We start from the raw sequence: 22,145 nt of genomic DNA, 5'->3' as shown, positions 1-22,145 counted from the left end.
AGTGTGAACGACAGTGTGGATCACAGTGTGAATAACAGTGTGGGTCACAGTGTGAATGACAATGTGGGTCACAGTGTGAATGACAATGTGGGTCACAGGGTGAATGACAGTGTGGATCACAGGGTGAATGACAGTGTGAATGACAGTGTGGATCACAGTGTGAATGACAGTGTGAATCACAGTGTGAATGACAGTGTGAATCACAGTGTGAACGACAGTGTGGATCACAGTGTGAACGACAGTGTGGATCACAGTGTGAACGACAGTGTGGGTCACAGTGTGAACGACAGTGTGGGTCACAGTGTGAATGACAGTTTTTGTCACAGTGTGAATGACAGTGTGGGTCACAGTGTGAATGACAGTGTGGGTCACAGTGTGAATGACAGTTTTTGTCACAGTGTGAACGACAGTGTGGATCACAGTGTGAACGACAGTGTGGATCACAGTGTGAACGACAGTGTGTGTCACAGTGTGAACGACAGTGTGGGTCACAGCGTGAACGACAGTGTGGGTCACAGCGTGAACGACAGTGTGGGTCACAGCGTGAACGACAGTGTGGATCACAGCGTGAACGACAGTGTGGATCACAGTGTGAACGACAGTGTGGATCACAGTGTGAACAACAGTGTGGATCACAGTGTGAACGACAGTCTGGGTCACAGTGTGAATGACAGTGTGGATCACAGTGTGAACGACAGTGTGGATCACAGTGTGAACGACAGTGTGGATCACAGTGTGAACGACAGTCTGGGTCACAGTGTGAATGACAGTGTGGATCACAGTGTGAATGACAGTGTGGATCACAGTGTGAACGACAGTGTCAATCACAGTGTGAATCACGGTCTGATCCACGGTGTAATGGTGCCGAGAATGAGAATGAGCACAGTGTGGAACAGGAAGAGGTGTGAGAGAGAGATAAAGAGAGACCGAGAGCTGAGAAACAGCCCCATTCCTCTGGTAGAGTGTGAGCAAGAAGAGGGCAGTGCACAGTGGGAGGATGGAGTGGGTGGAGAGATCGGGGTGTGTGAGCACTGTGGGGCCTGTGGGTGGATGTGGGGTGAGAGAGTTGGGGGGGGGTGTTGGGGGGGGTGTGGGGGCGGTGTGTGGACTTTGGGGGGAGTGTGGGAGGGGTTGTTTGGGTGTGGGTGTGGTGTGGGTTGTTGGGAATGGGAGCTATTGGGGGTGTGCGCGTGGAGTGGGGTGGGTGGGTGTAAGGGTGTTGGGATTGGTGGTTGTGTTGGGGAGAGTGTGTGGGGGGTGTGTGGGATGTGGGGGTCTTGGGAATGGGGGTTGTGTTGGGGAGAGTGTGTGGGGGGTGTATGGGCTGTGGGGGTCTTGGGAATGGGGGTTGTGTTGGGGTGAGTGTGTGGGGGGTGTATGGGCTGTGGGCTGTGAGGGTGTTGGGAATGGGGGTTGTGTTGGGGAGAGTGTGTGGGGGGTGTATGGGCTGTGGGATGTAGGGGTGTTGGGAATGGGGGTTGTGTTGGGGAAGTGTGTGGGGGGTGTATGGGCTGTGGGCTGTGAGGGTGTTGGGAATGCGAGTGTTGGGAATGGGGGTTGTGTTGGGGAAGTGTGTGTGTGGGGTAAGTGGGCTGCGGGATGTGGGGGTGTTGGGAGTGGGGGTTGTGTTGGGGAAGTGTGTGTTGGGTATATGGGCTGTGGGATTTGGGAGTGTTGGGAATGCGGAGGTTGGGAATGGGGTTTATGTTGGGGACAGTGTGTGGGGGGTGTATGGGCTGTGGGATGTGGGGGTGTTGGGAAACGGGGTTGTGTTGGGAAGAGTGTGTGGGGGGTGAGTGGGCTGCAGGATGTGGGGGTGTTGGGAATGTGGGTCATGTTGGGCAGTGTGTGTGATGGTTGTATGGGAGGTGGGATGTGGGGGGGGTTGGGAATGGGGGTTGTGTTGGGAGTGTGTGGGAGGTGTATGGTCTGTGCGACGTAGGGGTGTTGAGAATGGGGGTTGTGTTGGGGAAGTGTGTGTTGGGTGTATGTGCTTTGGGATGTGGGGGTGTTGGGAATGAGGGTGTTGGGAATGGTTATGTTGGGGACAGTGTGTGGGGGTGTATGGGCTGTGGGATGTGGGGTGTTGGTTATGGGGGTTGTGTTGGGGGCAGTGTGTGGGGGGTGTATGGGCTGTGGGGCTGTTGGGAATGCGGATGTTGGGAATGGGGGTTGTGTTGGGAGTGTTTCTTGGGTGTATGGTCAGTGGGATGTGGGAGTGTTGGGAATGGGGGTTGTGTTGGGAAGAGTGTGGGGGGTGAGTGGGTGCAGGATGTGGTGGTGTTGGGAATGGGGGTCGTGTTGGGGAGTGTGTGTAGGGTATATGGGCTGTGGAATGTGGGGGTGTTGTGAATTGGGGTTGTGATGGGGAGAGTGTGTGGGGGGTGCATGGGCTGTGGGATGTGGGGGTGTTGGGAAATAGGGGTCGTGTTGGGGAAGTGTCTGTGGGGTATATGGGCTGTGGGATGTGGGGGTGTTGGGAAATAGGGGTCGTGTTGGGGAAGTGTCTGTGGGGTATATGGGCTGTGGGATGTGGGGGTGTTGGCAATGGGGATTAAGTTGGGAAGAGTGTGTGGCGAGTGAGTGGGCTGCAGGACATGGGGGTTTTGGATTGGGGGTCGTGTTGGGGAGTGTGTGTGGTGGGTGTATGGACTGTGGGATGTGGGGGTGTTGGGAATGGGGGTTGTGTTGGGAAGAGTGTGTGGGGTCTGTGGGCTGTGGGGGTGTTGGGAAACGGGGTTGTGTTGGGAAGAGTGTGTGGGGGGTGAGTGGGCTGCAGGATGTGGAGGTTTTGGGAATGGGGGTCGTGTTGGGCAGTGTGTGTGATGGTTGTATGGGAAATGGGATGTGGGGGAGTTGGGAATGGGGGTTGTGTTGGGGAAGTGTGTGTTGGGTGTATGGGCTGTGGGATGTGGGGGTGTTGGGAATGGGGGTTGTGTAGGTGGTAGTGTGTGTTGGGTGTATGTGCTTAGGGATGTGGGGGTGTTGGGAATGGTTATGTTGGGGACAGTGCGTGGGGGTTGTATGGGCTGTGGGATGTAGGGGTGTTGGTAATGGGGGTTGTGCTGGGGAAGTGTTTCTGGGGTGTATGGTCAGTGGGATGTGGAGGTGTTGGGAATGGGGGTTGTGTTGGGAAGAGTGTGGGGGGTGAGTGGGCTGCGGGATGTGGGGCTGTTGGGAATGGGGGTTGTGTTGGAAGTGTGTGGGAGGTGTATGCGCTGTGGGACGTAGGGGTGTTGGGAATGGGGGTTGTGTTGGGGAAGTGTGTGTTGGGTGTATGTGCTTTGGGATGTGGGGGTGTTGGGAATGCGGGTGTTGGGAATGGGGTTTGTGATGGGAGTGTTTGTAGGGTGTATGGGCAGTGGGAAGTTGGAGTGTTGGGAATGGGGGTTGTGTTGGGAGCGTGTGGTGGGTGTATGGGTAGTCGGATGTGGGGTTGTTGGGAATGGGGGTCGTGTTGGGAATGTGTGGGAGGTGTATGGGCAGTGGGATGTGGGGGAGTTGGGAATGGGGGTTGTATTGGGGAAGTGTGTGGGGGGTGTATGGGCTGTGGGGGTGTTGGGAAATAGAGGTTGTGTTGGGGGCAGTGTGTGGGGGGTGTATGGGCTGTGGGATGTGGGGGTGTTGGGAATGGGGGTTGTATTGGGGAAGTGTGTGGGGGGTGTATGGGCTGTGGGATGTAGGGGTGTTGGGAAATAGAGGTTGTGTTGGGGGTAGTGTGTGGGGGGTGTATGGGCTGTGGGCTGTGAGGGTGTTGGGAATGCGAGTGTTGGGAATGGGGGTTGTGTTGGGAGTGTTTGTTGGGTGTATGTGCTGTGGGATGTGGGGGTGTTAGGAATGGGGGTTGTGTTGGGGAAAGTGTGTGGGGGTTGTATGGGCTGTGGGATGTAGGGGTGTTGGTTATGGGGGTTATGTTGGGGGTAGTGTGTGGGGGGTGTATGGGCTGTGGGATGTGGGGGAGTTGGGAATGGGGGTTGTATTGGGGAAGTGTGTGGGGGGTGTATGGGCTGTGGGATGTAGGGGTGTTGGTTATGGGGATTATGTTGGGGGTAGTGTGTGGGGGGTGTATGGGCTGTGGGATGTAGGGGTGTTGGTTATGGGGGTTGTGTTGGGGGTAGTGTGTGGGGGGTGTATGGGCTGTGGGATGTAGGGGTGTTGGTTATGGGGGTTGTGTTGGGGGTAGTGTGTGGGGGGTGTATGGGCAGTGGGCTGTGGGCATGTTGGGAATATGGGTGTTGGGAATGGGGGTTGTGTTAGGAGTGTTTGTGGGGTGTATGAGCAGTGGGATGTGGGGGTGTTGGGAATGGGGGTTATGTTGGGGGTAGTGTGTGGTGGTTGTATGGTCAGTGGGATGTAGGGGTGTTGGGAATGGGGGTTGTGTTGGGAGTGTGTGGGAGGTGTATGGGCTGTGGGATGTGGGGGTGTTGGGAGTGGGGGTCATGTTGGAGAGTGTGTGTGGTGGTTGTATGGTCAGTGGGATGTAGGGGTGTTGGGAATGGGGGTGTTGGGAATGGGGGCTACATTGGGGACAGTATGTGGGGCGTGTATAGGCTGTGGGATGTGGTGGTGTTGGGAATGGGGGTTGTGTTGGGAAGAATGTGTGGGGGGTATATGGGCTGTGGGATGTGGGGGTGTGGGGAATGGGGGTTGTGTTGGGAAGAATGTGTGGGGGGTATATGGGCTGTGGGATGTGGGGGTGTTGGGAATGGGGTTTGTGTTGGGAGTGTTTGTAGGGTGTATGGTCAGTGGGATGTGGGGGTATTGGGAATGGGGGTTGTGTTGGGGAAGTGTGTGGGGGGAGTATGGGCTGTGGGCTGTGGGGGTGTTGGGAATGGGGGTTGTGTTGGGGGGAGTGTGTGGGGGGAGTATGGGCTGTGGGATGTAGGGGTGTTGGGAATATGGGTGTTGGGAATGGGGTTTGTGTTGGGAGTGTTTGTAGGGTGTATGGTCAGTGGGATGTGGGGGTATTGGGAATGGGGGTTGTGTTGGGGAAGTGTGTATGTGTGTATGGGCTGTGGGCTGTGGGGGTGTTGGGAATGGGGGTTGTGTTGGGGGGAGTGTGTGGGGGGAGTATGGGCTGTGGGCTGTGTGGGTGTTGGGAATATGGGTGTTGGGAATGGGGGTTGTGTTGGGAAGAGTGTGTGGGGGGTGAGTGGACTGCGGGATGTGGGGGTGTTGGGAATGTGGGTCATGTTGGAGATTGTGTATGGTGGTTGTATGTGCAGTGGGATGTGGGGGTTTTGGGAATGAGGGTTGTGTTGGGAATGTGTGGGAGGTGTATGGGCTGTGGGATGTAGGGGTGTTGGGAATGGGGGTTGTGTTGCGGAAGTGTGTATGGGGTGTATGGGCTGTGGGATGTGGGGGTGTTGGGAATGGGGGTTGTTTTGGGAATGTGTGGAGGGGTGTATGGGCTGTGGGATGTGGGGGTGTTGGGAATGGGGGTTGTGTTGGGGAAGTGTGTATGTGTGTATGGGCTGTGGGCTGTGGGGGTGTTGGGATTGGGGGTTGTGTTGGGAGTGTTTGTGGGGGATGTATGGGCTGTTGGGAAGAGTGTGTGGGGGGTGAGTGGGCTGCAGGATGTGGGGGTGTTGGGAATTGTGTTGGGAGTGTGTGGTGGGTGTATGGGAAGTGGGATGTGTAGGTGTTGGGAATGTGGGTTGTGTTGGGAGTGTGTGGGGGGTGTATGGGCTGTGGGCAGTGGGGGTGTTGGGAATGCGGGTGTTGGGAATGGGGGTTGTGTTGGGAGTGTTTGTGGAGTGTATTGGCAGTGGGATGTGGGGGTGTTGGGAATGGGGGTTGTGTTGGGAATGTGTGGGGGATGTATGGGCTGTGGGATGTGGGGTTGTTGGGAATGTGGGTTGTGTTGGGAATGTGTGGAGGGGTGTATGGGCGGTGGGACGTGAGAGTGTGGGGAATGGGGGTTGTGTTGGGAGTGTGTGGGGGGTGTATGGGCTGTGGGATGTGGGGGTGTGGGGAATGGGGGTTGTGTTGGGAGTGTGTGGGGGGTGTATGGGCTGTGGGATGTGGGGGTGTGGGGAATGGGGGTTGTGTTGGGAGTGTGTGGGGGGTGTATGGGCTGTGGGTGTGGGGCTGTGGGGAATGGGGGTTGTGTTGGGAGTGTGTGGGGGGTGTATGGGCTGTGGGATGTGGGGGTGTGGGGAATGGGGGTTGTGTTGGGAGTGTGTGGGGGGTGTATGGGCTGTGGGATGTGGGGGTGTGGGGAATGGGGGTTGTGTTGGGAGTGTGTGGGGGGTGCATGGGCTGTGGGTGTGGGGCTGTGGGGTAGGTTCTGTCAGTACCTCCCGAACTCTCTTGGCCATTGAGAACATCCTTCCTGCATCCGTCTGGCCCCAATCTGACCAGGCTCGATAAAATTCTGTCTCATTTTTTTGAACGCTGGTGAATATAATCCTGAAGGATTGAACCACCTGAAACATGACTGCACTGTCTTGGTAGCAAGAACATCCTTCCTCAGACAAGGAGATTAAAACTGCCCCCAGTACTCCCAGTGTGGTCTCACCAAGGCCCTATCCTGTACCTGAATCCTAGCCCAATGGCGGCCAGTGCACCATTTACTGCCTGCTGCACCTACATGCTCCCTTCTAATGACTGCACTCGGTCTGTTTTCAAATCTATCACCACTCAGATATTAATCTGACTGTGTTGTTGGAAAGCCTCACACGTGTCTATACTAACCTTGTGTGTCTGGTATGGGCTCACTCACCCAGCCTGTTGAAACCGTACTGCAGTATTTCTGCTTCCTCCTCACAGCTCGCCTTCTCTCGGACTTTGTTGTGGGCCATCAACTAATCTCGTAAACGTCTGCCATGGTTCCTCAACCATCTTTATGTGTTATCCTCCTTTTCCAGGCCCCTCTGTCCCCCCTGCTCCACCCACCCCCCTCTTGTGGGGCCTAGATTGCTCAGTGTAGACAAGGAGGCCTGTGCAGGGAGGCTGAGGTCTGTATGGAGAGAGAGGCCCACTCCTCTCCTAGATTAGATTACTTACAATGTGGAAACAGGCCCTTCGGCCCAACAAGTCCACACCGCCCCGCCGAAGCGCAACCCACCCAGACCCCTACATTTACCCCTTTACTAACACTACGGGCAATTTAGCATGGCCAATTCACCTGACCTGCACATCTTTGGACTGTGGGAGGAAACCGGAGCACCCGGAGGAAACCCACGCAGACACGGAGAGGATGTGCAAACTCCACACAGTCAGTCGCCTGAGGCGGGAATTGAACCCGGGTCTCTGGCGCTGTGAGGCAACAGCGCTAACCACTGTGCCACCATGCCGCCCACTATCCTGTACCGACATGATAACGTTTTGTGATTCATGGACCAGGAGACCCACATCCCTTGGTCACGCACCCCCACTTCCCCCCCCCCCACCCCCATCCCACATCCCCTGTCCACTTCCCCCATCCCCATCCCCCTGTCCCACATCCCCCCATTCCCCCAATTTCCCCCGTTACACCATCCCCCTTGTCCCCACTCCCCTATTCACCCCTCTACCCCCATTCCTCCATCCCACCAATTGCCCCCCATCTCCCCCATTCCCCCCATCACCCCATCCCCTCCCCTTCCCTCCCATCCCCCCCATCCCCAATCTTTGAAGGTTTGTACAGTCTTGCCCTTGTTTTGATATTGTCCTGAACCTTTTTTTAGTCCCGGATGATGATGGTCCCTTTTTCAAACCCTGACTTCTAACACTGAGACAAAGTGCTTTGCTGCAAGTTATTAATTATTTCGGATAAAGTCTCCCACTGCCGCTGTATTGCACTGCCTCCTAACCTGGTTATAAGACTGTACGAAATCAAATCCCTTCCATTATGGGAGTGGTTTATTACTGTCACCAGATAAACCTTTGAAAACCCATGAACATTGTGGGCAAAATACCGAGCAAGGAGTCACTGTGGCTTTTCTCCGGCCAGTCACTCTCCCTTTCTCTGTTGTGTTGGCTATCTGTCCCCACGCTCAGGTCAACAGGTCAGCAACTCCAAAGGAGCAAGGAGCACCTTGCTATTCTGTCCTCGAAACCTTCTCACACGCCAAAACCCAAACTGTACGCTCTCTCAAGCTTTGCACTCCATCAAGGGATTCAAAACTGGAACCAGGTACAGACGGATAGCTTTGTCTGAAATGAAGTGGCCAGTAAAGCCACTTGGAGGAGTCAGGACTGAGAGGGACAGAAAAAAACAAAATGGTGCCCCGTGCAGGCAATGTGGCACCTGGACAGAACATGGGGCCTGTGGGGAACATGGGGCCTGTGCAGGGAGTGAGGTCTGTGTACAGGGAGTGAGGTCTGTGTGCAGTGTTAGAGCTGTATGGAGTGTAAGGGGTGTGGAGGGAGTGAGGTCTGTGTGCAGTGTTAGAGCTGTATGGGGTGTGAGGGTTGTGGAGGGAGTGAGGTCTGTGTGCAGTGTTAGAGCTGTATGGGGTGTGAGGGGTGTGGAGGGAGTGAGGTCTGTGTGCAGTGTTAGTGCTGTATGGGGTGTGAGGGGTGTGGAGGGAGTGAGGTCTGTGTGCAGTGTTAGAGCTGTATGGGGTATGAGGGGTGTGGAGGGAGTGAGGTCTGTGTGCAGTGTTAGTGCTGTATGGGGTGTGAGGGGTGTACAGGGAGTGAGGTCTGTGTGCAGTGTTAGTGCTGTATGGGGTGTGAGGTGTGTGGAGGGAGTGAGGTCTGTGTGCAGTGTTAGAGCTGTATGGGGTGTGAGGGGTGTGGAGGGAGTGAGGTATGTGTGCAGGGAGTGAGGTCAGTGTGCAGTGTTAGAGCTGTATGGGATGTGAGGTGTGTGGAGGGAGTGAGGTCTGTGTACAGGGAGTGAGGTCTGTGTGCAGTGTTAGAGCTGTATGGGGTGTGAGGGGTGTGGAGGGAGTGAGGTCTGTGTGCAGTGTTAGTGCTGTATGGGGTGTGAGGTGTGTGGAGGGAGTGAGGTCTGTGTGCAGTGTTAGTGCTGTATGGAGTGTGAGGTGTGTGGAGGGAGTGAGGTCTGTGTGCAGTGTTAGTGCTGTATGGAGTGTGAGGGGTGTGGAGGGAGTGAGGTCTGTGTGCAGTGTTAGTGCTGTATGGGGTGTGAGGGGTGTGGAGGGAGTGAGGTCTGTGTGCAGTGTTAGTGCTGTATGGGGTGTGAGGGGTGTACAGGGAGTGAGGTCTGTGCAGTGTTAGAGCTGTATGGGGTGTGAGGGGTGTACAGGGAGTGAGGTCTGTGTGCAGTGTTAGTGCTGTATGGGGTGTGAGGGGTGTGGAGGGAGTGAGGTCTGTGTGCAGTGTTAGTGCTGTATGGGGTGTGAGGTGTGTGGAGGGAGTGAGGTCTGTGTGCAGTGTTAGTGCTGTATGGGGTGTGAGGGGTGTGGAGGGAGTGAGGTCTGTGTGCAGTGTTAGAGCTGTATGGGGTGTGAGGTGTGTGGAGGGAGTGAGGTCTGTGTGCAGTGTTAGAGCTGTATGGGGTGTGAGGGGTGTGGAGGGAGTGAGGTCTGTGTGCAGTGTTAGTGCTGTATGGGGTGTGAGGTGTGTGGAGGGAGTGAGGTCTGTGTGCAGTGTTAGTGCTGTATGGGGTGTGAGGGGTGTGGAGGGAGTGAGGTCTGTGTGCAGTGTTAGTGCTGTATGGGGTGTGAGGGGTGTGGAGGGAGTGAGGTCTGTGTGCAGTGTTAGTGCTGTATGGGGTGTGAGGGGTGTGGAGGGAGTGAGGTCTGTGTGCAGTGTTAGTGCTGTATGGGGTGTGAGGGGTGTGGAGGGAGTGAGGTCTGTGTACAGGGAGTGAGGTCTGTGTGCAGTGTTAGTGCTGTATGGGGTGTGAGGGGTGTGGAGGGAGTGAGGTCTGTGTGCAGTGTTAGTGCTGTATGGGGTGTGAGGTGTGTGGAGGGAGTGAGGTCTGTGTACAGGGAGTGAGGTCTGTGTGCAGTGTTAGAGCTGTATGGGGTGTGAGGGGTGTGGAGGGAGTGAGGTCTGTGTGCAGTGTTAGTGCTGTATGGGGTGTGAGGTGTGTGGAGGGAGTGAGGTCTGTGTGCAGTGTTAGAGCTGTATGGGGTGTGAGGTGTGTGGAGGGAGTGAGGTCTGTGTGCAGTGTTAGAGCTGTATGGAGTGTAAGGGGTGTGGAGGGAGTGAGGTCTGTGTGCAGTGTTAGTGCTGTATGGGGTGTGAGGTGTGTGGAGGGAGTGAGGTCTGTGTGCAGTGTTAGTGCTGTATGGGGTGTGAGGGGTGTGGAGGGAGTGAGGTCTGTGTGCAGTGTTAGTGCTGTATGGGGTGTGAGGTGTGTGGAGGGAGTGAGGTCTGTGTGCAGTGTTAGTGCTGTATGGGGTGTGAGGTGTGTGGAGGGAGTGAGGTCTGTGTGCAGTGTTAGTGCTGTATGGGGTGTGAGGGGTGTGGAGGGAGTGAGGTCTGTGTGCAGTGTTAGAGCTGTATGGGGTGTGAGGGGTGTGGAGGGAGTGAGGTCTGTGTGCAGTGTTAGAGCTGTATGGGGTGTGAGGGGTGTGGAGGGAGTGAGGTCTGTGTGCAGTGTTAGTGCTGTATGGGGTGTGAGGTGTGTGGAGGGAGTGAGGTCTGTGTGCAGTGTTAGAGCTGTATGGGGTGTGAGGGGTGTGGAGGGAGTGAGGTCTGTGTGCAGTGTTAGTGCTGTATGGGGTGTGAGGGGTGTGGAGGGAGTGAGGTCTGTGTACAGGGAGTGAGGTCTGTGTGCAGTGTTAGAGCTGTATGGGGTATGAGGTGTGTGGAGGGAGTGAGGTCTGTGTGCAGTGTTAGTGCTGTATGGGGTATGAGGGGTGTACAGGGAGTGAGGTCTGTGTGCAGTGTTAGTGCTGTATGGGGTGTGAGGTGTGTGGAGGGAGTGAGGTCTGTGTGCAGTGTTAGAGCTGTATGGGGTGTGAGGGGTGTGGAGGGAGTGAGGTCTGTGTGCAGTGTTAGTGCTGTATGGGGTGTGAGGTGTGTGGAGGGAGTGAGGTCTGTGTACAGGGAGTGAGGTCTGTGTGCAGTGTTAGAGCTGTATGGGGTGTGAGGGGTGTGGAGGGAGTGAGGTCTGTGTACAGTGTTAGAGCTGTATGGGGTGTGAGGGGTGTGGAAGGAGTGAGGTCTGTGTGCAGTGTTAGTGCTGTATGGGGTGTGAGGGGTGTACAGGGAGTGAGGTCTGTGTGCAGTGTTAGTGCTGTATGGGGTGTGAGGGGTGTACAGGGAGTGAGGTCTGTGTGCAGTGTTAGTGCTGTATGGGGTGTGAGGGGTGTACAGGGAGTGAGGTCTGTGTGCAGTGTTAGTGCTGTATGGGGTGTGAGGGGTGTGGAGGGAGTGAGGTCTGTGTGCAGTGTTAGTGCTGTATGGGGTGTGAGGGGTGTGGAGGGAGTGAGGTCTGTGTGCAGTGTTAGTGCTGTATGGGGTGTGAGGGGTGTGGAGGGAGTGAGGTCTGTGTGCAGTGTTAGAGCTGTATGGGGTGTGAGGTGTGTGGAGGGAGTGAGGTCTGTGTGCAGTGTTCGTGCTGTATGGGGTGTGAGGGGTGTGGAGGGAGTGAGGTCTGTGTGCAGTGTTAGTGCTGTATGGGGTGTGAGGTGTGTGGAGGGAGTGAGGTCTGTGTACAGGGAGTGAGGTCTGTGTGCAGTGTTAGAGCTGTATGGGGTGTGAGGGGTGTGGAGGCAGTGAGGTCTGTGTACAGTGTTAGTGCTGTATGGGGTGTGAGGTGTGTGGAGGGAGTGAGGTCTGTGTACAGGGAGTGAGGTCTGTGTGCAGTGTTAGAGCTGTATGGGGTGTGAGGAGTGTGGAGGGAGTGAGGTCTGTGTGCAGTGTTAGTGCTGTATGGGGTGTGAGGGGTGTGGAGGGAGTTAGGTCTGTGTGCAGTGTTAGAGCTGTATGGGGTGTGAGGGGTGTGGAGGGAGTGAGGTCTGTGTGCAGTGTTAGTGCTGTATGGGGTGTGAGGTGTGTGGAGGGAGTGAGGTCTGTGTGCAGTGTTAGTGCTGTATGGGGTGTGAGGTGTGTGGAGGGAGTGAGGTCTGTGTACAGGGAGTGAGGTCTGTGTGCAGTGTTAGAGCTGTATGGGGTGTGAGGGGTGTGGAGGGAGTGAGGTCTGTGTGCAGTGTTAGAGCTGTATGGGGTGTGAGGGGTGTGGAGGGAGTGAGGTCTGTGTGCAGTGTTAGTGCTGTATGGGGTGTGAGGTGTGTGGAGGGAGTGAGGTCTGTGTGCAGTGTTAGTGCTGTATGGGGTGTGAGGTGTGTGGAGGGAGTGAGGTCTGTGTGCAGTGTTAGAGCTGTATGGGGTGTGAGCGGTGTGGAGGGAGTGAGGTCTGTGTGCAGTGTTAGTGCTGTATGGGGTGTGAGGTGTGTGGAGGGAGTGAGGTCTGTGTACAGGGAGTGAGGTCTGTGTGCAGTGTTAGAGCTGTATGGGGTGTGAGGGGTGTGGAGGGAGTGAGGTCTGTGTACAGTGTTAGAGCTGTATGGGGTGTGAGGGGTGTGGAAGGAGTGAGGTCTGTGTGCAGTGTTAGTGCTGTATGGGGTGTGAGGGGTGTACAGGGAGTGAGGTCTGTGTGCAGTGTTAGTGCTGTATGGGGTGTGAGGGGTGTACAGGGAGTGAGGTCTGTGTGCAGTGTTAGTGCTGTATGGGGTGTGAGGGGTGTGGAGGGAGTGAGGTCTGTGTGCAGTGTTAGTGCTGTATGGGGTGTGAGGGGTGTGGAGGGAGTGAGGTCTGTGTGCAGTGTTAGTGCTGTATGGGGTGTGAGGGGTGTGGAGGGAGTGAGGTCTGTGTGCAGTGTTAGAGCTGTATGGGGTGTGAGGTGTGTGGAGGGAGTGAGGTCTGTGTGCAGTGTTCGTGCTGTATGGGGTGTGAGGGGTGTGGAGGGAGTGAGGTCTGTGTGCAGTGTTAGTGCTGTATGGGGTGTGAGGTGTGTGGAGGGAGTGAGGTCTGTGTACAGGGAGTGAGGTCTGTGTGCAGTGTTAGAGCTGTATGGGGTGTGAGGGGTGTGGAGGGAGTGAGGTCTGTGTACAGTGTTAGTGCTGTATGGGGTGTGAGGTGTGTGGAGGGAGTGAGGTCTGTGTACAGGGAGTGAGGTCTGTGTGCAGTGTTAGAGCTGTATGGGGTGTGAGGAGTGTGGAGGGAGTGAGGTCTGTGTGCAGTGTTAGTGCTGTATGGGGTGTGAGGGGTGTGGAGGGAGTTAGGTCTGTGTGCAGTGTTAGAGCTGTATGGGGTGTGAGGGGTGTGGAGGGAGTGAGGTCTGTGTGCAGTGTTAGTGCTGTATGGGGTGTGAGGGGTGTGGAGGGAGTTAGGTCTGTGTGCAGTGTTAGTGCTGTATGGGGTGTGAGGGGTGTACAGGGAGTGAGGTCTGTGTGCAGTGTTAGTGCTGTATGGGGTGTGAGGGGTGTGGAGGGAGTGAGGTCTGTGTACAGGGAGTGAGGTCTGTGTGCAGTGTTAGAGCTGTATGGGGTGTGAGGGGTGTACAGGGAGTGAGGTCTGTGTGCAGTGTTAGTGCTGTATGGGGTGTGAGGGGTGTGGAGGGAGTGAGGTCTGTGTGCAGTGTTAGTGCTGTATGGTGTGTGAGGGGTGTACAGGGAGTGAGGTCTGTGTGCAGTGTTAGTGCTGTATGGGGTGTGAGGGGTGTGGAGGGAGTGAGGTCTGTGTACAGGGAGTGAGGTCTGTGTGCAGTGTTAGTGCTGTATGGGGTGTGAGGGGTGTGGAGGGAGTGAGGTCTGTGTACAGGGAGTGAGGTCTGTGTGCAGTGTTAGAGCTGTATGGGGTGTGAGGGGTGTACAGGGAGTGAGGTCTGTGTGCAGTGTTAGTGCTGTATGGGGTGTGAGGGGTGTGGAGGGAGTGAGGTCTGTGTACAGGGAGTGAGGTCTGTGTGCAGTGTTAGTGCTGTATGGGGTGTGAGGGGTGTGGAGGGAGTGAGGTCTGTGTACAGGGAGTGAGGTCTGTGTGCACTGTTATTGCTGTATGGGGTGTGAGGGGTGTGGAGGGAGTGAGGTCTGTGTACAGGGAGTGAGGTCTGTGTGCAGTGTTAGAGCTGTATGGGGTGTGAGGGGTGTACAGGGAGTGAGGTCTGTGTGCAGTGTTAGTGCTGTATGGGGTGTGAGGGGTGTGGAGGGAGTGAGGTCTGTGTACAGGGAGTGAGGTCTGTGTGCAGTGTTAGAGCTGTATGGGGTGTGAGGGGTGTGGAGGGAGTGAGGTCTGTGTGCAGTGTTAGTGCTGTATGGGGTGTGAGGTGTGTGGAGGGAGTGAGGTCTGTGTACAGGGAGTGAGGTCTGTGTGCAGTGTTAGTGCTGTATGGGGTGTGAGGGGTGTGGAGGGAGTGAGGTCTGTGTGCAGTGTTAGTGCTGTATGGGGTGTGAGGGGTGTGGAGGGAGTGAGGTCTGTGTACAGGGAGTGAGGTCTGTGTGCAGTGTTAGTGCTGTATGGGGTGTGAGGGGTGTGGAGGGAGTGAGGTCTGTGTGCAGTGTTAGTGCTGTATGGGGTGTGAGGGGTGTGTGGAGGGAGTGAGGTCTGTGTGCAGTGTTCGTGCTGTATGGGGTGTGAGGGGTGTGGAGGGAGTGAGGTCTGTGTACAGTGTTAGTGCTGTATGGGGTGTGAGGGGTGTGGAGGGAGTGAGGTCTGTGTACAGTGTTAGAGCTGTATGGGGTGTGAGGTGTGTGGAGGGAGTGAGGTCTGTGTGCAGTGTTAGTGCTGTATGGGGTGTGAGGGGTGTGTGGAGGGAGTGAGGTCTGTGTGCAGTGTTCGTGCTGTATGGGGTGTGAGGGGTGTGGAGGGAGTGAGGTCTGTGTGCAGTGTTAGTGCTGTACGGGGTGTGAGGGGTGTGGAAGGAGTGAGGTCTGTGTGCAGTGTTAGTGCTGTATGGGGTGTGAGGGGTGTACAGGGAGTGAGGTCTGTGTGCAGTGTTCGTGCTGTATGGGGTGTGAGGGGTGTGGAGGGAGTGAGGTCTGTGTGCAGTGTTCGTGCTGTATGGGGTGTGAGGGGTGTGGAGGGAGTGAGGTCTGTGTGCAGTGTTAGAGCTGTATGGGGTGTGAGGGGTGTGGAGGGAGTGAGGTCTGTGTGCAGTGTTCGTGCTGTATGGGGTGTGAGGGGTGTGGAGGGAGTGAGGTCTGTGTACAGTGTTAGAGCTGTATGGGGTGTGAGGTGTGTGGAGGGAGTGAGGTCTGTGTGCAGTGTTAGTGCTGTATGGGGTGTGAGGGGTGTGGAGGGAGTGAGGTCTGTGTGCAGTGTTCGTGCTGTATGGGGTGTGAGGGGTGTGGAGGGAGTGAGGTCTGTGTGCAGTGTTAGTGCTGTATGGGGTGTGAGGGGTGTGGAGGGAGTGAGCAATCACGAATGCCCAATGTTCGGTGTTGTCCCTCCAAACTGACTGAGTTTTGAACGATACGCTGTATTTGTTTCACAGCTCAGATCGGAAATATCTGACATTATCCACAATGTGATCGTTACCTACGACCCAAACACAGAGGAACAGACAGAGGAGAGTTTCGGGAAAACGTGGGAATACATCCAGGAGAAAGTGAGTGTGCTGCGGGAAACCAGTGGGAGGTGGGTGTGACTGAGAGCATGTGCTCGGGGAATACGTTAGCTCGAGACGTGGAATTCCTCTCTCCCCCCCCTCTGTGTTGTTACTCTGACTGGTTACCGGGACGAGTTACTCGTTCATGTTAAAGCTTTACCTGTCCTCATCATAATCCGGAGTTTGTGTCTGTGATGGTTTACAGAGTTATCTGAGGATGATTCTCTTTGTTCCAGCTGAACTGTTGTGGTTGGATGAGTCCCTCAAACTGGACGGAGAATAGAATCATCCGGAACATCTCCATGACCGTCTTCCCATGTTCTTGTTTTCGAAACAAAACAAGGCATGAGTCTGGATTCTGTCAGGGAGAACAGTCTCTGAACCGAGTGGTGAGTCTGCCGAAGCTAACGCTGCTCTTTCCCCTGTTGTCAGGACCCCCTGACAACCCCCCTCCCCGCCCACCATCCTGCACCCCCCCAAAGACTGTCCCCCACAAAACTCAGGGGCCTCACCCAAACATCGCCCTTCCCCAGCTCACCCAACAACACGCCTCTCCCCATCCCCCAGCACAAACACAGACCTCTCCCCATCACCCAGCACAAATACAGGCCTCTCCCCATCCCCCAGCACAAACACAGGCCTCTCCCCATCCCCCAGCACAAACACAGGCCTTTCCTCATCCCCCAGCGCAAACACAGGCCTCTCCCCATCCACCAGCACAAACACAGGCCTCTCCCCATCCCCCAGCACAAACACAGACCTCTCCCCATCACCCAGCACAAATACAGGCCTCTCCCCATCCCCCAGCACAAACACAGGCCTCTCCCCATCACCCAGCACAAACACAGACCTCTCCCCATCACCCAGCACAAATACAGGCCTCTCCCCATCCCCCAGCACAAACACAGGCCTCTCCCCATCCCCCAGCACAAACACAGACCTCTCCCCATCACCCAGCACAAATACAGGCCTCTCCCCATCCCCCAGCACAAACACAGGCCTCTCCCCATCCCCCAGCACAAACACAGGCCTCTCCCCATCCCCCAGCACAAACACAGGCCTCTCCTCATCCCCCAGCACAAACACAGGCCTCTCCCATCCCCCAGCACAAACACAGGCCTCTCCTCATCCCCCAGCACAAACACAGGCCTCTCCCACCCCCCAGCACAAACACAGGCCTCTCCCCATCCCCCAACGCAAACACAGGCCTCCCCTCCTCCCAAACACCAGTCTCTTTCTCCCCCTTGCCCCAAATACAACCCGAACCCGAACACCAGCCTCTTCCTCCACCCCCACTCCCCAAATCCAAGCCAAGTACAGCTCTCACTGCATAAGTACAGGCGTCCTGTGATGGAGTGCATGATTGGGGATAATTGTGGGGACTGGGCTGATTTTCCCGTCCGTGTGTGTTTGGGACAGTCGTACGGTGAATGTGCAAGAGAGCAGTGTGTTTGTTAATTGCAAGATATACTTTATTCCTAAAAGAATCTTTATTTACACATACAGTTACTATAGGCGGTCTATACAGTCTTTGCACACGAAGGACAAACAACCTTTGGAAATTTGGTTTTCCCTGCAGTTAGGAGAAACAACCAAAGCATTTCTTTCTGAGAAAGGGCAGTGTTTAGATATTTGAGCCTCTGGGAGTATCAGGTAACTGAAAGGCCCACTGTTTCACTTCAGCACAAAGGCCTCAGATGGTGGTCTGTCCCCACGGTACCTTGGTTTAGTCCTGGATTCAGGAATGTGCCAGTCTGTAACACTCGGATTGGGATCAACACCCTGGTTCTGGAAGACCAACAGGTTTTGGGTAGACCTGCCCTTTCGTGTAAGAACAGACAGTGCCTTGCACTGACGACCAGATTTTTACCGAGAGTGGGGAGGGCGCAAGTGGTCCCAAAAAACTCCCAGTTTCTCCTTCCCTGTTGGTGATGTGAAGGAATGTGCCCAGGTCTCTCCAAGCAGCGTTCCTGCTCCCTCAGGTCATCTGTCCTGAAGGTGAAGGGGATGTTCCTGTTTATGTCGTGGCGAACGGTAGGGTTTTGGTAATGAGGGGATATTTCTTGTTTGTGTTTAATGAAGGGCTGCATGTCGAATGTTGAGGAGTGGCTCTATCAGAACGGCATTATCCTGGGGGTGTGCATTGGAGTCGCTGTCACAGAGGTAGGTCACACAGACTGCTTTTAACGCTCTCCCACCCCACCCCCACCCACACCCCACACCCTCCCCCCCCCCCCACACCCCACACCCTCCCCCCACAGCCCACACCCTCCCCCCACACCCCACACCCTCCCCCCCACAGCCCACACCCTCCCCCCACACCCCACACCCTCCCCCCACACCCCACACCCTCCCCCCACACCCTCCCCCCACACCCCCCACACCCTCCCCCCACACCCCACACCCTCCCCCACACACCCCACACCCTCCCCCCACACCCCACACCCTCCCCCCACACCCCCACACCCTCCCCCCACACCCTCCCCCCACACCCCACACCCTCCCCCCACACCCCACACCCTCCCCCCCCACACCCCACACCGTCCCCACACACCCCCACACCCTCCCCCCACAGCCCACACCCTCCCCTCACACCCACACCCTCCCCCACACCCCACACCCTCCCCACACACCCCACACCCTCCCCCCACAGCCCACACCCTCCCCTCACACCCCACACCCTCCCCACCACACCCCACACCCTCCCCACACACCCCACACCCCTCCCCCCCACACCCCACACCCTCCCCCTACACCCCACACCCTCCCCACACACCCCACACCCTCCCCCCACACCCCCACACCCTCCCCCCACACCCTCCCCACACACCCCACACCCTCCCCCCACACCCCACACCCTCCACCCACACCCCACACCCCCCCCACAGCCCACACCCTCCCCCTACACCCCAAACCCCCCCCACACCCCACACCCCCCCCCACACCCCACACCCTCCCCCTACACCCCACACCCCCCCTACACCCCACACCCCCCCCACACCCCACACCTCCCCCTACACCCCACACCCTCCCCCACACCCCTCCCCCCCCCACACCCCACACCTCCCCCTACACCCCACACCCTCCCCCACCCCACACCCCCCCCCACACCCACACCCCCCCACACCCCACACCCTCCCCCACACCCCACACCCTCCCCCCACACCCCACCCTCCCCCCACACCCCACACCCTCCCCCCACACCCCCCCCACACCCCACACCCTCCCCACACCCCCCCACACCCCACACCCTCCCCCACACCCACACCCTCCCCCCACACCCCCCCACACCCACCCCCACACCCCCCCCACACCCTCCCCCCACACCCCACACCCTCCCCCCACACCCCACACCCCACCCCCCACCCCCACACCCCACCCACCCCCACACCCCTACCCCCCCCACACCCTCCCCCCACACCCCACACCCACCCCCCCCACACCCCACACCCACCCCCCACACCCTCCCCCCACACCCCCACACCCTCCCCCCACCCCCACACCCTCCCCCCACACCCCACACCCCCACCCACACCCCACACCCCCCCCCCACACCCCACACCCTCCCCCACACCCCACACCCCCCCCACCACCCACACCCACCCCCCCCCCACACCCCCCCCCACACCCCCCACCCTCCCCCCACACCCCACCCCCCCCCCACCCCCCACACCCACCCCCCCCCACACCCACACCCACCCCCCCCCCACACCCCACCACCCCCACACCCCCCACCCCCACACCCCCACCCCCCCCCCCCACACCCACCCCCCCCCCACACCCACCCCCACACCCACCCCCCACACCCCCACCTCCCCCTACACCCCACACCACCCCACACCCCACCCCCCACACCCCACACCCACCCCCCACACCCCACACCCACCCCCCACACCCCACACCCTCCCCCCACACCCACACCCTCCCCCCACACCCACACCCTCCCCCCACACCCACACCCCCCCCCACCCCCCACACCCTCCCCCCACACCCCACACCCTCCCCCACACCCCACACCCTCCCCCCACACCCCACACCCTCCCCCCACACCCCACACCCTCCCCCCACACTCCACACCCTCCCCCCACACTCCACACCCTCCCCCCACACTCCACACCCTCCCCCCACACCCACACCCTCCCCCCACACCCCACACCCTCCCCCTACACCCCACACCCTCCCCCCACACTCCACACCCTCCCCCTCCCCCCACACCCTCCCCCCACACCCCACACCCTCCCCCCACACCCCACACCCTCCCCCACCCCCCACACCCTCCCCCCACACTCCACACCCTCCCCCTCCCCCCACACCCTCCCCCCACACCCCACACCCTCCCCCTACACCCCACACCCTCCCCCCACACTCCACACCCTCCCCCCACACTCCACACCCTCCCCCCACACCCTCCCCCTACACCCCACACCCTCCCCCCACACCCCACACCCTCCCCCTACACCCCACACCCTCCCCCCACACTCCACACCCTCCCCCCACACTCCACACCCTCCCCCTCCCCCCACACCCTCCCCCCACACTCCACACCCTCCCCCCACACTCCACACCCTCCCCCTCCCCCCACACCCTCCCCCCACACCCCACACCCTCCCCCTACACCCCACACCCTCCCCCCACACTCCACACCCTCCCCCCACACCCCACACCCTCCCCCTCCCCCCACACCCTCCCCCCACACTCCACACCCTCCCCCCACACTCCACACCCTCCCCCCACACCCCACACCCTCCCCCTACACCCCAAACCCTCCCCCTACACCCCACACTCTCCCCCCACCCCCCACACCCTCCCCCCACCCCCCACCCCCCACACCCCACACCCTCCCCCCACCCCCCACACCCCACACCCCACACCCTCCCCCCACCCCCCACACCCACCCCCCACACCCCACACCCCACACCCTCCCCCCACCCCCCACACCCTCCCCCCACCCTCCCCCCACACCCTCCCCCCACAGCCCACACCCCCCCCACCCTCCCCCCACCCCCCACACCCTCCCCCCACCCTCCCCCCACACCCTCCCCCCACAGCCCACACCCCCCCCACCCTCCCCCCACCCCCCCCACCCTCCCCCCACACTCTCCCCCCACCCCCCACACCCTCCCCCCACCCCCCACCCCCCACACCCCCCACCCTCTCCCCTCCCCCCACAACCTCCCCCCACCCTCCCCCCACACCCTCCCCCCACAGCCCACACCCTCCCCCCACCCCCCACACCCTCCCCCCACCCCCCACCCCCTCCCCCCACAGCCCACACCCTCCCCCCACCCCCCACACCCTCCCCCCACAGCCCACACCCCCCCCACCCTCCCCCCACACTCTCCCCCCACCCCCCACCCCCTCCCCCCACAGCCCACACCCTCCCCCCACCCCCCACACCCTCCCCCCACAGCCCACACCCCCCCCACCCTCCCCCCACACTCTCCCCCCACCCCCCACACCCTCCCCCCACCCCCACACCCTCCTTTCCCCAATCACCTCCAACTCCACCTCCCCCTCTCTTTCCCGGTCCTCTGCCTCCCTCCCATTCCACCTCCCTCCCTCCCCCTCGCCCCTGATCCTCCACCCCATACCATCCACCCCCCCCTTTCCCTTCCCCATTCCCTCCCCCCACTCCCTCCCCCTCTGTCCTGGTTCCGTGGAAGTTGAGGGTAATATTGTTGCTGAGGTCTCTGTGATTGTTGTCAGCTCCTTTGGTTCTGATTGAGTTCCTGACGATGCCGTGGGCCCTGACTTGGAGCTGTCTGTTTTTTATACCTCAGTCCCTCTGAACCGCTGCCATCCTCTCAGATCCCAGCTTGCAAGCCACTCCCCCGGTTTTGTTTTACAACCGCCCGTGGGGTGTGGGTGTCACTGACTGGGCCATTATATTGTTTTGCCAGTCCCCCCTCCAGAAGGTGGTGGTGAGCTGTCTTCTTGAACTGCTGCTGTCCATGTCAGTGTAGGTAAACCCACAATGTTACTGGGGAGGGAATTCCAGAGTTTGGTTGATGAATGAAGTGTGGGAAATATCTGAACCCCCCCCCCCCCCCCCAGGGGCTCTGCTGGCTCAGTGAGTGGGGAGGAGTGTCTGTCTGTGAGAGTACCTCAGTGACTAGGCCGCCTTGCTCTGAGTACCGGGCTCAGCTCCCTGCCTCAGGATTGGTGTCCTTTGCTGTTTGAGGGTGGATGGCTGATCCGACAGCCATTCCTGGTCACGTGGGGCAGTGTTTCCAGCTGGGATGGTGGACAAGCCCCTCCCTCCCTTGCCCTGATGCCTCTTTCAGTATCACTGACAGGACAGTCACTGTCCCGAGTCCTGGTTTAGGCCCCAGCCTACCTTTCCAATTCTCAACGTTGCTCACCTTCAACTCTTGTCACTTTTCTCTTTCCCTTCCGAGTAGTTGTTTGTGTGTGAATGTATTTACAACGCCCAGCTGATACTGCCCAAGATTAACGTGTTTGGCAGGATCCCAGAGAGGGCCAGCTCTCTCTCTCTCTCTCTCTCTCTCTCTGAGTTATTCCAATCATTCCATGCCCTCAGCTCTCGGAGCAGCCCACTGGCAATTTGCCCGCCAGCTCGCTACCGGATTCTGTCCAAGAGGCTGGGGTTCATGCTGCCTCCTGCCACTCAAAACAGGCAGCAGTCTCAAACGAATCCGCAAGAACAGAGACCTGGTTACAAGGGCCTGGG

General features: G+C 58.5%; 1 protein-coding gene across 3 annotated transcripts in view; it reads left to right on the top strand.

Annotated features, from left to right (window-relative positions):
• Positions 1–22,145, top strand: part of LOC140493434 (CD82 antigen-like) — a 173,363-nt gene that overhangs the window by 104,788 nt on the left and 46,430 nt on the right. For all 3 annotated transcript variants that reach the window (XM_072591864.1, XM_072591865.1, XM_072591866.1), the window contains exons 6-8: positions 15,341–15,454; positions 15,691–15,843; positions 17,537–17,617. In XM_072591864.1, the coding sequence (XP_072447965.1) occupies positions 15,341–15,454; positions 15,691–15,843; positions 17,537–17,617 (348 nt within the window). The remainder of the gene's footprint in view (positions 1–15,340; positions 15,455–15,690; positions 15,844–17,536; positions 17,618–22,145) is intronic.

This window comes from Chiloscyllium punctatum, chromosome 22 (assembly GCF_047496795.1).
Source record: "Chiloscyllium punctatum isolate Juve2018m chromosome 22, sChiPun1.3, whole genome shotgun sequence".
Taxonomy (NCBI): domain Eukaryota; kingdom Metazoa; phylum Chordata; class Chondrichthyes; order Orectolobiformes; family Hemiscylliidae; genus Chiloscyllium; species Chiloscyllium punctatum.
The sequence above is the reverse complement of the archived record's forward strand: the minus strand, read 5'-3'. Positions and strand labels throughout refer to the sequence as shown.